This window comes from Sebastes umbrosus, chromosome 11 (genome assembly GCF_015220745.1).
Source record: "Sebastes umbrosus isolate fSebUmb1 chromosome 11, fSebUmb1.pri, whole genome shotgun sequence".
NCBI classification, from domain to species: domain Eukaryota; kingdom Metazoa; phylum Chordata; class Actinopteri; order Perciformes; family Sebastidae; genus Sebastes; species Sebastes umbrosus.
The window spans coordinates 3,589,495-3,603,670 of NC_051279.1; the positions used below are offsets into that span (position 1 = coordinate 3,589,495).

General features: G+C 38.5%; 2 protein-coding genes across 6 annotated transcripts in view; both read left to right on the forward strand.

Annotated features, from left to right (window-relative positions):
* Positions 1–2,119: 2,119 nt before the first annotated feature.
* Positions 2,120–11,255, forward strand: LOC119497784. 4 transcript variants are annotated; one of them, XM_037786198.1, is made up of 6 exons: positions 2,120–2,364; positions 5,979–6,332; positions 8,335–8,604; positions 9,479–9,543; positions 9,688–9,706; positions 9,954–11,255. In XM_037786198.1, the coding sequence occupies exons 2-6, from the start codon at positions 6,047–6,049 to the stop codon at positions 10,091–10,093; spliced, it is 780 nt and encodes a 259-aa protein (XP_037642126.1). In that variant the 5' UTR covers positions 2,120–2,364; positions 5,979–6,046; the 3' UTR covers positions 10,094–11,255. The 4 variants fall into 4 exon arrangements, with proteins under 4 accessions (XP_037642126.1, XP_037642123.1, XP_037642124.1 ...); XM_037786195.1 differs by having other exon boundaries at positions 2,122–2,482; XM_037786196.1 differs by lacking the exon at positions 9,479–9,543 and having other exon boundaries at positions 2,124–2,482; positions 9,662–9,706; positions 9,954–11,254.
* A 1,537-nt stretch (positions 11,256–12,792) lies between these two features.
* scn1ba (sodium channel, voltage-gated, type I, beta a) overlaps positions 12,793–14,176 on the forward strand; it is a 23,547-nt gene continuing 22,163 nt past the window's right edge. Inside the window, exon 1 of one of the 2 annotated variants that reach the window (XM_037786204.1) lies at positions 12,793–14,176. This exon is cut by the window's right edge and continues 880 nt beyond it. The gene's annotated coding sequence lies outside the window, so the exon portion shown is untranslated. The other variant, XM_037786203.1, reaches the window with a different exon arrangement.

The window sequence follows — 14,176 nt, forward strand, 5'->3', positions numbered from 1 at the left end:
ATTTTTTATCTTACCACCATGAATTATATTACTGTAGAACTTATTACTTTTAATTCTAACTAACTAATTAAATTATTAAAAAATATATTTTTATGTTATTTTTTCTGTAACTTTACCTCTAGGGGTGGGAAGAAGGCTGGACCTGTCTCTGTGTGGGAGTGGGAGGCGATGTGTATGTGTGTATGAATGAATGAATGAATGAATGACTTTATTTCGAAACATAAAAATAAATAAAAACAGATACAAAATAATAACAAACAAAACAAGAGTAATGAGTAAGGAGTAGGTAGAAGTAAAACTTATATTTCCCTACCCCTTTCTCACTTCTCCTTTAATAACTCATATATCATAGAATGATAATATAATATAATATATAAACTATCCCAGATTTATTTACATCCCAAATTAAATATATAAACAACATCCCAAGTTTATTTACAACACACATATCCATCCGAAGTGAAAAATATAAACCAACCCTTAACACAACTCTTCCTCAACCATATACCTCCCAAAAATATCTTTTTTGTATAAATGTTTATTGCCAAGTAGGTTTTCACACACAAGTAATACAAATGGTAAGAGAAAATACAGAAAGATTAAAAAAAGCAAGTGCAGTAAAAAAAAATAGAAAAATTGACAATAAAAATAAAATTAAAAAATGTACAATATGTCTGTTGTTTTTTTTTGGAAAATTCTTTTTATTCCTTTTTTCCAAACATAGTATAACAAACATAACAAAACATAACACAAAATGTATATCTGTATATATATATGTATGTACATATTAAATGTTAAATGTCAGATATACATTTTTTTGTATTATGGCACCGGTGTTATGTTTTGTTATATTTGTTATGCTATGTTTGGAAAAAAAAGGAATAAAAATAATTAAAAAACAAAACAAAACATATTGTCAATTTTTTTTAATATTATTTTTATTGTCAATTTTTCTATTTTTTTTTTTTTTCCGCACTTGCTTTTTATCTTTTTGTATTTTTCTCTTACCATTTTTTTTCCTTGTGTGTGAAAACTTACTTGGTAATAAACATTCGCAGCACATCCTGTCTGACCACATTAGCATTAACTGTTCATACAACTATTGTTGTAGGCTGAAGAAGTGAGCTCAAACCCAGCTGAGACACATTTCCCCACACTTTGGAGAATATAAAATAATTAGTATAATAGATTAAATGCCACTTTTTATAGAATGGCATGCAATTCTTATGATTTACATGAAAATAGAGTGTTGTTTGAAACCGTTAATTTTTTTTTTTTTCTGTTATACAACTTCACCACAAGTAGGTGTGACACAGTCCCAGAGCGGGTGCATTTGCAGAAAGGTACCCCTGTTGCAGAGCTGGTGGTCTTACACCTCTGCAATTTAGGTGTGAAAAAATACATAACGCTTATTGCACATGTACCATAGCGGTTTCCATTCAAGTCTCAACTGGAAAAAAATACTTGGTACGTATTAAGAAAAATGGATGATTGCATTAGAACTATATCTGTTCTCTTGTGTGGGGGAACACACGGAAAAAGCACAACCGTTGTCTGTCAACAACGTCTGGCAGTTGACAAACAAGGTGAAGTGAACCCTGCATGCTACACAACAATAAAGGTCAGCAAGTAATGTGTTATTCTAGTTGAGCTTGAAAATTCATTCTTTGACCTTGAAACAGCAGCAGACTGAACAATCTCCACTTAAGGTCCACTTACAGTACACTCGCTTGTTCTAGAGCTTTTGATCACATGGTCTTCATCAGCAGTTCTTGTTCACGTTGGCCTGAAAGTTGAGCTCGGCAGTTCATTCTTGAGCTTGGAAACAACAGTCGATTCACATTACGGATATCTGCAACTGAATTGTGGATATCTTTAATGAGAAACCCCCATACACATGAATGGCAAAAGAAGTTTGAATCGTACTAGGAAAAATGTAATTACGGATATCTAAAATTACAGTTTTGCCTAGTCAATATAAAATTATAGATATCTTGAATTAGAGTTTTGACTATAGGCAAAATTATGTTGCAGATATCTGTAATGAATATCCTGTTTAGTTATTAAATGTTAGAACATCTTGCCACAGGAAGTAACACTGGAGGGGAGCTTTAAACAAAGAACCACATCCTGTTACAGTACTGCGCTTCGATTTTAAATCCCATAACGACTTTTTTTTCTTTCTTTTTTTCTTTCTTTGCAGAAGATAAGAAATCTTCACACATATATATATATATATATATATATTGGGACTGAGTGAAATTGGAATGTGTGAAATTTTAGAGGCATAATATATACCTGCCTCTAAAGGAAGTGGTGTAACACACACATGCTGGATCTTCATCTGTCTGCACTCAAAAGGAGGTAACAACGTCTTTTTTGAGAGACAAGTTAAAGATATTTTTATCTGAGATGCATCACAGCTTCATAGTGACGAACTGGGGATGGATACTACGGATGCTTCTCTACTTTATGGTCTCAGGTATAATTTATAAAGATTTTTTTATCTTGTAGAAATGATGAAAAATGTGTGTTTGTGTGCTATTAAATAGTACAGGGAAATTTACTCATTTTGCAATTCAACATGGTGCCTTTTGTCATAAATGCTTTGCAGGCTCATCTGCAGGCATTTAATTTCTCAAATCCAATCTTAAGGACAGACTGTTGACGTTGTTTCCTATCAGCGATTTGGTTTCATTCAGGCTTTTTCAAGCTGTTTCAAGTGGCTTCTTTGCTGTGGTATTGACAAAGGTATTTTTTTCAGATAATGTAACAAGAACAACAACAAGCGTCAGGTTAGATGAAGAAAGATTAGGTAACTCTGATTAACAACTTGTTTTAGTTCTGCATTTGATAAATACAAGGAGAGAACCCTCAAACTTAACTTTATATTAGTGGCCTGAGACACATCTTTACAAATTGCTTTTGAATCAAGTTACATTTCAAACCTCTCGTGAATTCTGTTTTTTATTTGGCAAGTTACTTCTTCCCCTCTTTCTTAGAGCACCAGTGGGTGTAGGGACTCCAGTTCTTGTGTTACAATTGTTATTCTTTTATAATTTTATAAAACTGTTCAGACTTGATATTCATAATAATTCATGGGCTAACATAAGCAATTTTTACCACACTACATTCTTCTCCATCTCTGTAATGTTTTACTTTCTTGTTTTTGTAGCATCTTTGGACTCCCCTTGGATAAAGTCAACAAAGCTTGTGGGTAGCACAATAAAAAAAATCTAATCTAAAGTTATCTCTTTAAAATCCCCATGAATTGGGGTGATACTAATATCTATAACACAATTTTATTTTTATTTTTGTTTCTCTGCAGACAGGAAATAAATGTACACAGCCTAAAGAGGATGTTGTGGTTAGGCTATGTGGTACGTGCTTTAACCATTCGGCTATCAGGATGCCACCAGATCATTTTATTATTAATACTGCATATGAAACTGATTGAGCATTTGGCCTTCATATTCTCTTTGTATCATTCTTTTAAAGCTTTGTAACATTTTGGTAAAGTCTTCCAAGATCATGCAGCAACTCTGCAGGCTAACATAAATAAAAAGTTAAAAACAACTTGTCATGTGACAACTTCTACCTGACAGGTTGTTGGTGAATGCTTGGCTGCCTTAGACAAATTTTTTGGGAAGTGGCAACCTGAAAGCTGAATAAAGGAACACACATATCCTCCTACTACAAGAAAATGTTTTGTATTGAAGTTGCTAGGAAAATCCCCAATTATTCCACTGAAGGAAAGTTTTGAAGAAAAAGTCTAATTTCACTTCTTCTTTAGGCTTTCAATTGTTGGTTTGTTTGTTTGTCTGTTAGCAGGAATACTTCAAAAGTGCGTAACGGATTTGAATGACATTTTTTGGATGGGTGGGGTGTGGCACAATGAACAATCCATTAGATTTTAGATATTCATATTTTTAAGGATTCCGATCTGCCTGAACATTAAGACCACAGGGCATAACATATGTGCTGTGTAACTGATGACGCGTTGATGATGTGTGACCCCGCCTCCTTCTGAGAGCAGAGAGATATGTGTGTGGATGTGTGTGCCGGACCTGCTGGCCGTCCGCGGTGAGAAAGAACAAAGCGGTAGATGACGGGATGAGAGACAACGTAGTGTAACGTTATACAGACATAACAAGACTGCTGAATGAGAGAGGCATCCGCCGATACGTTCAGCAGCCTTGTTATTTGTTAATAATAAGCCGACCACCTCTCGGTACCGCCAGCTGTGAGCTGTGATCTGTTTTTAAAGTCACGCGTTGGCGGAGGTCTGCGCTCTACCGAGTGCCATTCTAGTTTAAGAAATGTAAAAGCTTCAAAATTCATGAGTGGGATATTTATTGACCTATTTTATATCGTAGAACAAAATGTTAAAATTTCTTAATCTTGTGTTAACCACAGATCTTATTTCAGGCATCTAACCAAAACCCATAAAAAAAAAAACGTTGACTTCCAGACGAGGGAGCCGGAAGTGATAAAATGATATCTCATTTCCGGGTTTTAGGACTCATTCCTGCAGCACTCATTAGTTGTTCAAATGTCCCAATACAAACCATAAACTTGCATGTACATTGTGGTCTTTGCTTGCACCCAGTCAGTCGCTGCCTGTAGCTATATTCACCATCGTCATAACATAATTTAACAGAACAACACAGGAGGTTGAGCAGTTCGGTGAAGGGTACTGTGAAGGTCACTGTTAGGTCATAGATCATTGTTTTGCAAGTCACAAGTAAGTCTCAAGTCCTAAACTTTGAGCACATTTTTTACATACTGCAGTTCGGTTTTTGTTGACCACCGTGTAGTTTTTGTACGCGGACGAAATCATCTTTGGTATAATTTTTTCCAACTGGCGCTCAGTAACGTAACGTGAGTTCTTCATGGTTTTCTCCTACAACTTGATTGGATGCTGTCGGATTGGTTCAAACAAAGTGGATCTGGGGAATTAAAGGGACTGTTTGTAACTTCTTACACGTATAAATCAATCCGGGTCGGTGTCCCATGTGCGCTCCCGTGTGGCTACGCTGTTCAGACTCAGACTCCAACACAAACTACACAAAGGCACCAAAACCGCAAAGTTCTATCTAGTGAAGCCCGTCTGTTAAACAGTGTTGGCCGCGGTTGGAGGACGCGGGGGAGACCGTAGCTTTGGTCTCCAGGGCCGGAGTCTCTGCTGTACTCTGCTCCTCTGCCTGCCTGCCTTCACTCACACACCGCGCTCGTTCTCGCTCTTTCACTCCACTCTCACGTGCATGCGCGCACACTCCACACTGCAGAAGAGTTAGTTTAGTTCTGAGAATATCTAGTGAATGTACAGTGGATGTTTGTGCAGAAATAACTGCTGCAGCTCCTCCAGACCAACAGAGGTTTCCCGTGTCTTGTGAAGTGACGGGGCTCCGCAGCGAGAAACGTTACCGTCTCCAACCAAAACTCCGGTGTCTCCCATGTTCCCTCCGGCCGCGGTCGGAATATTAATAGTAATATTGTGGTTTTAGCTGACGTGTGTCTCCTCACTGTTTTGAGCGATGCTCGTTCATGTCTATGTAGAGCGAGCACAAGCGCGAGCAACAGGACGCTGACTTTAGTTGACTTAACGGCCACAGGTGTCGCTGTTAACAAGCAATTTCGGATTCTTACAAACAGTCCCTTTAAGTGTTGATTTGCTAGGAATAAATAGCGTTAACGTTAGTTGATTTCAGAAATGAGTGGACATGAATTGATTTGTGGCACGCTTTTTAAATAACATACTTTTTACTCTTTGGATTTGGGGACAAGGTATAAAGTATGTTCAAGTCAAAAGGCTCAAGTCCAAGTGAGGTCTCGAGTCATTGGTGCTAAAGTCGAGTCTAAAGTCATCAAATTTGTGACTCGAGTCTGTCTCAAGTCCAAGTCATGTGATTCGAGTCCACACCTCTGACGGTCACCCAACATCCTGTCATTGTTTTATTTTTATGGCTGTATTTCAGGTACTCGCTCTCTGGTCACAGTCCACCAGCCTCCTGCGCTGACCGCTGCTCTGGGTCATGATGTCATAATGCCGTGTCATCTCAATCTTTCCCCTGATGAGAAAATGAAGACCCCACCGATTCTGTATTGGTCCCACACACAGAACAAAACTGGCAATCTGTGGACGCCCTCTAAGGAATATGTTGGACGTGTTGACCTTCTGGACAACAATCCAAACACCTCAAACAAGTCCATACTCCTCAAGAATGTCCAGTGGGCCGACAGCGGGAAGTACCTGTGCAAACTCTCTGTCACCATGCAGAGGAAAAAAAGTTTCCGGAGCAAAGGAAATGAAACTTTACTGAAAGTTTATGGTAAATACAAAGTTTTATATTTTTCATTTCTGATATATTGCTGGACCTTAATGTCCTCACAGGGAGAAAAAGACAAGAGGACAGTATTTACATCTACAAGTTAATCTCAGGGTTCTGCAGTGTTTGGCTCAAGTTAAAGACAGAACTGGGATAACGTTTTGGTTTGTCAGGAGGATTAGGAACAGCTGAGGGCTAAGATTATAGATTGATGAGTTCTTTTAGGATAGACAAGCTCTATAAGGCTAGGCAGGGTAAAGCTCAGATGTGCTTCATGCACAGTCATCTCTAGCCAAAGCTCGAACCATATTTGCTGTAATATATTAGTTGTGAACTTCTCAGGAAATGTTGACATACATGAAAAAAACATCCCCATCTGGCCATTGTTGAACTGATGAAGTTATAAATTGTGAGTGATATGAAGAAGAAAGACCAACAAACAGAAGTCTGAGGAAATCCTCATGCTCCTCTGGCACCTCTATTTGCACACCACTTTGGTCCGGACTGAAATATCAGTCATGGCTATAAGGTTTGTCCAGGTTTAGGATTAAAGATCATCAGGTTTATTTTATTTACAGTTTTGGTAAGAGTAAAGTTTAAAGTTAGCACTTGAAGTTGGGTTGAGCATAGAATTAGTGTGTAATTGAGTCTTTGTGGTCCAGTCTGGGAAGAGGAGGATTTACAGATTATTGCCAGCTTTCTGCAGTAACATGATTTTGTTTTTCTGGGTTAGGATGAGGGAAACTAAGGTAAATTGTATGCTGGAGAAACCTGAATTCTCTAAAGTCCTATAAATCTGAAAGATAAATAAATAAATCCAACTACATCAGTTTCCACAGCTGAACCCATCTGGCAATTTGTAAAGTTAAGAACCAAAGTGCTCTTTCATTACAGCTGCTCCAATCAGAAAAAATAAAATAAAATTGATCACCGATACTGTTCATACAGTATATGACAGCTTTAGTTGTAAACTAAAAGGAAAATATATGATTACTGACAACCTCATTTTGAGATTTTGGGTTATTTTGCTTCCATAACGTGTCTTCTTTCAGACTAGTGGACAATAAAGATCCAAAATACACATTTAGGTGTTTATGTTACTACTTTGTCTATTTGCGTCTGTAGATTTCTACTAAATTCTCCAAAAGTTTGCATATTTAGACATATAATTCCAGAAAATGTGTAATGCAAAAAGTAATTGTTAACTTTTAACGTAAGTAATGAACTGGGGATGTTTCATGGTGATATCTATTAGTAAATTCCCCTAATCCCCTAGTGTCTTGCAAAATGTATAACATTTACAATAATTTTAAAATGAGTTTTTTTACCTCATACTCTGAGCCAGAAAATCTCCACGTCAGTAGCACTTACATCCACCAGACATCCCAGGTTCATTCCTATCTTTATTCTGAAGGTTTTTACTGAGGGGTTTGTTCATACATCAATTATAGCCTGATTTATATCAAATTTTATTCCTAAAAACATGGCGACATTTTTTTTTTTATGGCTGTCGATAGTATTTTCTAAATTATGGATTGATAAAAAGAGATATCCAAAATTCCCTCTGTAAAAACCTCTGACACTCTAATGTGTCAACAAAAATAAATAATAATGTTGAACCTGGCTTTATCCAATGTTTAGATCTCTGTTCTGGAAAATTATGCAAATTACTGCATATTTAATAAGATAATGCATCATTTCCATATTTAAACATACAATTTCAGAAAACTTGTAATATGAAAAATAACTGTCTTAAAGTAAGTAATCAACTGGGGAAGTTTCATGGCGATAACTATTAGTTCATATTTTTACCCTATTCACCTGGGGTGTCTCCCCCTAAAAGCAAAAACGATTCAATATCCAGGTTCCTCGTGTTCATGTGAATACGAACACCGGTCTTGACTGCGCAGTGACGCAAAAGTAGACAAAACCTTCAATACAAATGTCTGTTTCAGAGTATACTTTCACATGCTGTGTACATATACCTGTCTGCATCTCTTTTCAGACACCATGATCTTTAACCTCACCGGTCACAACGACTCTCTGCTCCGCTGTGAAGTGAACGTGACCCGGGATCCCGCGTTTGTTTTGTCCATTTCACACGACGGATGGAAACTCCAACCTGTCGACTCTGCTCCGGGAGACGCTGGCGCAGATCTGCCCTACGTCACGCTCTCTGAATCCATTTCTCCGCAGAACGACGGAGAATACGAGTGTCAGCTGCACCTGGACGGAGATCTGATAACGAAAAGCATCTTCCACTACCAACCGCCTGGTAATAAGCTCCCTCCTGATCTGATCTAGGTTTCATGCGTGCACATGAAACACTTGCTGCTCTGAGTTTCTGACTTGTTAGGGTGTGTTTAAGCTAAAACAGGGTGTTAAGTTGCTCTTTAAAGCTGAAGTGGGCGAGATTGGAGTAAATATTATAAAAAAAAGTTATTTTTATAAAAATCATGTTCCTCTGTGTCCTCCGGTGCTCCTAACGGCATCTGCAAGATTTCACAGACCGGAGGAAAACAAGCAGTAAGAGCTGATCTGATCTGAGGTCTGCTGTCCAGCTGCTGTCTATGAGAGCCGGCTGTCAATCACTCGCAAACTCCGACCAAACGGTCAAACTAGGCAGCGCTGATCAAATATGAATCAATATTATGTTACGTTAATGTCTATTTCTCTTCTCAAATGAACATTACAGAATCATCTTGTAGTGCACGGTTTAGCTGTAAAATGAGAACGTTTGTGACGCCGCCGCCATTGTAAAATCTGGTGAGGGAACGCCAAGTTCTGGTCACATGACCAGAGCACAGCCAATAGGAACGCTCTCTCTCTCTGAAATGACCTGCGATTGGTCAAAGTCTCCTGTTACGGGCTAGATTTTCTAAAGCCTGAAAACAGAGCCATGATGAGGAGCAGAAGTTTAGTTTTCTCTCAGAACACTTGAATTGCAATATGCTGAAAGTTTATTATGGAATTTTTGCCCAATGATGCCAAAAATATATACTGCCTACTGCAGCTTTAATAACTGACTCTTAAGCTGTACTGAAGATTATAAAATAGCACAAATGCTGCCATAAACAGCATGGTTGGAAACACCCCCCTTACCCTGTTATTGCAACTGTTCAGCCTGTTGTGTCCTACATGTCCTGCAGGCGTCAACACAACATCAACTCTGACATCACTGCTGTGGTTCCAGCATCATCCCAGTTATCCTTATCAGTACCCACATCTGAAGAAAAGCTTAAAAACTACAGTGACTATAATTTCCATTGGCCAGAAATCCTGCAGCATGTCAACATTAAAGTGAAGACTCGTTTGATCTTTTTTCTCCTTAGTGGCTGAAGATGGTGGAGATGCTGAAAAAAACGTTTCGCTCTCCGGTGAGTCCGTCCTAAACTGCAGCAAGCGCTCGCTTCAAATCTTTCATGTTTTGTTCTTAGATGATCAACTCGCACCCAGTGGTATCTAACAATGCAGCTAGACGGTTTTGTTTTCATTTTGGCTGAACTTTCCCTTTAATTTCATTTTGCTTTAACTGGAGAAATGATTGGAATAAATCCAACACTGTATGTGAGATTAAATCTGAGGAGGACTGCGCTTCATATCAGTGTTTTTTGTGTTTCTCAGAGCCAGGTGTGGTGGTGTTTCCAGAGCCGTGGCTCCTGTATGCGGCTCTCCTCCTGGTGCCCATCACTGTCCTGCTGAGCGTCCTAACTGCCCTGATGATGTACAAATGCGGAGTTTGTCTTCTGGAACAAAAAGCTTAGCAATGGAGATCCAGGCTGTCGGGCCAAGCACCCCCAGAGTCGACTGTTATCAGGCCATTAAATATGTGTTAATGTTCGCTATAAGCTCCATAGATGTGGGTCAGTAGGGGCCTACTACGTTGTTAAAGTGAAAACGAACACGTTGTGGCACAAACAACACAACCACTTTGTTAAAGGTGCTGTTGATTGACAGCTGCTCAGAGGCGGCAAGGCTCCAGCTTGGCTCCGATTCGTTGTTTTCCTCCAGTCTGTGAAATCTTGCAGATGCCGTTAGGAGCACCGGAGGGACATGATTTTTTGTGGGTGTAGTAGGCCTCTATTGACCCACATCTATGGTACTTATAGCGGCTGATAACGCCCATTTAATGCCCTGATAACAGTCTAATCGGCTGGCCCGATGCAAAAGATGAAGTCAAGATCAAAGACATTCATAACCAGGGACAATCAGCTTCTGCCAGTTCAACTTAAAAGGGGAGCACTCTATATTTAAGTATTATTCATGATTAAAAACTAGCAGACCGCAAGCATAACTATTACTGCTCTGTCAAATATTTACAGTGGCAGCACCCGTCAAAGTCCCAATACATCATAATGGTTCAACGAGGCACTTTTCAGAAATGTTGACAATGATAAAAGTTATATCGTGGTGCATTCTGTCTGTCATTGTTAACAAGTCACAAGTCTCCATGCAAGGCGGCGTATTGTTCCCGGGTTTCGGCACTGCATGAAAAAACTACTATATACTGTCATGGCGCTCACAGAATACATAAAACCTGAGATCCAACAAGGCCAGCAGTGAAAGATGGTGTAGGATATTCTTCTATACTTCTATATTAATGCATCACACAATCTTTCAAAAATCCTTTGACCAAAATAAACATCAAATACCGCGTCACATTTACCAGGTGTTCTCCTGTAAATAGTTATCAGCCATTAGTATACGTATATCACGATATGGATTGCAGGTTGTAAATAATGGCAATTGATGATGTGTCAAATACATCACTGAAACATGATTGCTCAATTGTTTATTTTTTTATTTTTGCAAAATTGTGTAACATTTAAGGGGATCTATAAGCAGATGATTTTTAAGTGTGTGTATTTGACTGTGAATAATAAATCAAGTCCTATATATGCATATGAAATGATATATTCTTGCTGCTCTTTGGTTGAATGTAGTCTCATGTTGATACCAGTCATGTGTTTTTGTGTGGTTTTGATTTCCCAGGTACGATGTTCCTTCTTCACCAGAAATGTAAACGCCTGGGTCTCTTTTCTAAGTATTAAGCAGCGGTTCCTCCACAACCCTTTCTGTTCCCTTGTATCAAAATGAAGAATATAGACTTTATTGCCCTCTTATGGTGACTGAGGGCAGCTGCACATTGAGAGTGACCCTTTCTTCCCTTTAATTATTAAAGCCATTTTCCGTAATTTATGCAACAAAAAAAACAAAAACGTGAAATACAACCACTTTGCACTGGCTTAACTTTAAGCTAAACAACAAGCAATCAAATTACTGAAGCAAATTTCAAAAGCCTAAATCTGTGGCTGAAACTGAGAGACGAAACTCAAATCACCTCGTGTTTAAAATGTGTCTTCTATTGATGCATCAAACCTGCCTTTTTGTACAAGAATCTGATTTTTGGACGATAAAACAAGTGTGCCACATTGCATGAGCGAATATTCATTCTCACTACGAGTTGTTGCTGTGATTGAATTTAATCCACATATTTAAAAAACCCGACCCGATCCCGGATAAGCGGTTGAAGATGGATGGATGGATATTTAAAAAAAGAAAAGGGATGTTGGTGGAATTAGGGACAGGAAGGTCACACACAAACACACACACACATGCAGGAACGATGCATTTGTCAGGGTGAGGACAGGCATGCAATCAGCACAGTAATCCTCACTGCTGGCGTAATGAAATGTCCAAAACGAGAGATCAGCACACACACACACACACGCTGGACGGATTCCCCTCTGAGCTGAGTCAGAGAGCGAGTCAGTGCACCTGAGGTCATGTTACATGTGGCTGTGTGAGTGTGTGTGTGGGTGCCTGTATATGTGGGTTAATGACTAAGACAGAGAGCAATGGTGGCAAGAAAAATGGGCTTAAAACCTGCCAGTTGTCGGTTGAAATGTCAGCGAGGTGGGCCGAGAACGGGACAAGCGAGTAAACGAGAGACTTTCCATCTAGTTATGAGTAACCTGAGGTGAGATTAAAATGAATCGCACATTTTATATCTGTTCAAAATGTAACTTAAAAGGGAGATTAAGTATTTAATACTCTTATCAACATGGGAGCGGACAAATATGCTGCTTTATGCAAACGTATGTATATATTTATTATTGTAAATCAATTAAAAACACAAAACAATGACACATATTGTCCAGAAACCCTCACAGGTACTGCAATTAGCATAAAAAAATATGCTCAATCATAATATTGATCATGATTGATGTTGATCATAACATCACATATTTGTGACATATGTACATTTAACTTTCTTTTACATATACTGCATCTATATATTTGCATATTTGTTTGTGATCAAATTGCATTGATATTCAATATATGTATTAAAAACAAAAATTACATAACTTAAAACAAGACATTAATTGAATAAATAAATAAATACAAATATTACAGATAATAAATAAATAAAATAAATAAAATAAATAAAATAAATAAAATAAATTAAATAAATTAAATAAATTAAATAAAATAAATAAAAAGAGAAATAATGGTGACCCCACCCCCACAAATAGATCTCTCTATAATACTCTGGGGAATGTGTTTATAAATATAGGAATAGGAATTGGAAATAAGTGTTCTGACTTTTAACATGGTATGTCTTTGGATTTAATGTGTTTTCCAGATCCATTAATCATTTTTCTTTTTTTTTTAATCTAAATGTTTAATGTAAAACAGCTCTGTCTTATCTGTCATATATAATTCTCCTCTAATATAAAAGCCTTACACAGTTTATCTGTGATATCAGTGTCTGACTATTTGCCAACACGTGGTGGTTTCCAGAAGAGATGAAAACATCACATAAAATAACTGTTGCCATAACAACCACTCTCCTCCTCCTCCTCCTCTTCTTTCTCCATCCCTCTGCAGCGTCACGCCCTCTCTCCTCCTCTTCCTCCTCCTCCTCCTCCTGTATGCACCTCCCTCCCCCAGCCTTCACCCATTCCAAAGACTGATGAGCGTGGCATCCTTCCACTGACACACCATGTCATTTCTGGAGATTACTGATTGGTTTTTCTTTTCCTCCTCTGTGTGTGTTTTCCCTTCCTGCTTTTCTTCATCTTGACGTCTCACTCAGCGTCTCCAGGAGGAATATGCGGCTCTCCAAAGGACATTTCCTTCTTGAAGGCAATAAGAAGAAGGAGACGTGAGATTTTTTGTCTGTTTTTTTTTTTCTTCCTGTGTCCTGCTCTGATCCTAAACATCTCTCCGAAGTGTCTCCGGTGTTCCAGAGGAGCGACGTCCAGCATCTGACCCATCATCATCATCAGCAGGACGAGACTGTTCAGGGAGAGCAGGGAGGCAGGATTAGCTTTTAAAAAAAGAGGTGACAGGTAAAAGGATGCAGATGTGCTGCGTTTAGAGGATTTATTTCTTTTTAAAAAGAGAACGGATTTTATGCATTTTTAGCAAACTGATTCCAGACTGTATTCTCTTGTGTGATCACCCTTTTTTTAGCCTCCAAATACGCACAGATGGTGCAGACAGTGGTGTAAATAAACCCCCACTGATCTGTTCAGACCGGAGTCATGTGCTGCTGCTGCTGGTGACCCCATCTGAGCACCTGTGTTGTTGCAGCCAAGTCTGTGAGCACAGACAGCAGCTATACAAGCAAAAAAACCACATGGCTTCACTGATGTGCACCAACAGCAGTAGCTGATCTCACATGAATAAGTAAACTCTGCCCAAGATCGCTTACTACAGCGTCACCTGAAGAGATATGTGGTTGTGAAGCTGCAATTTGGACTGTAGAAAGAAAACAATATCACCGATGTGAGGCAATAACACTAAAAGCCAAAGAGAGGTGGAAACGAGCGAGAGAGGAT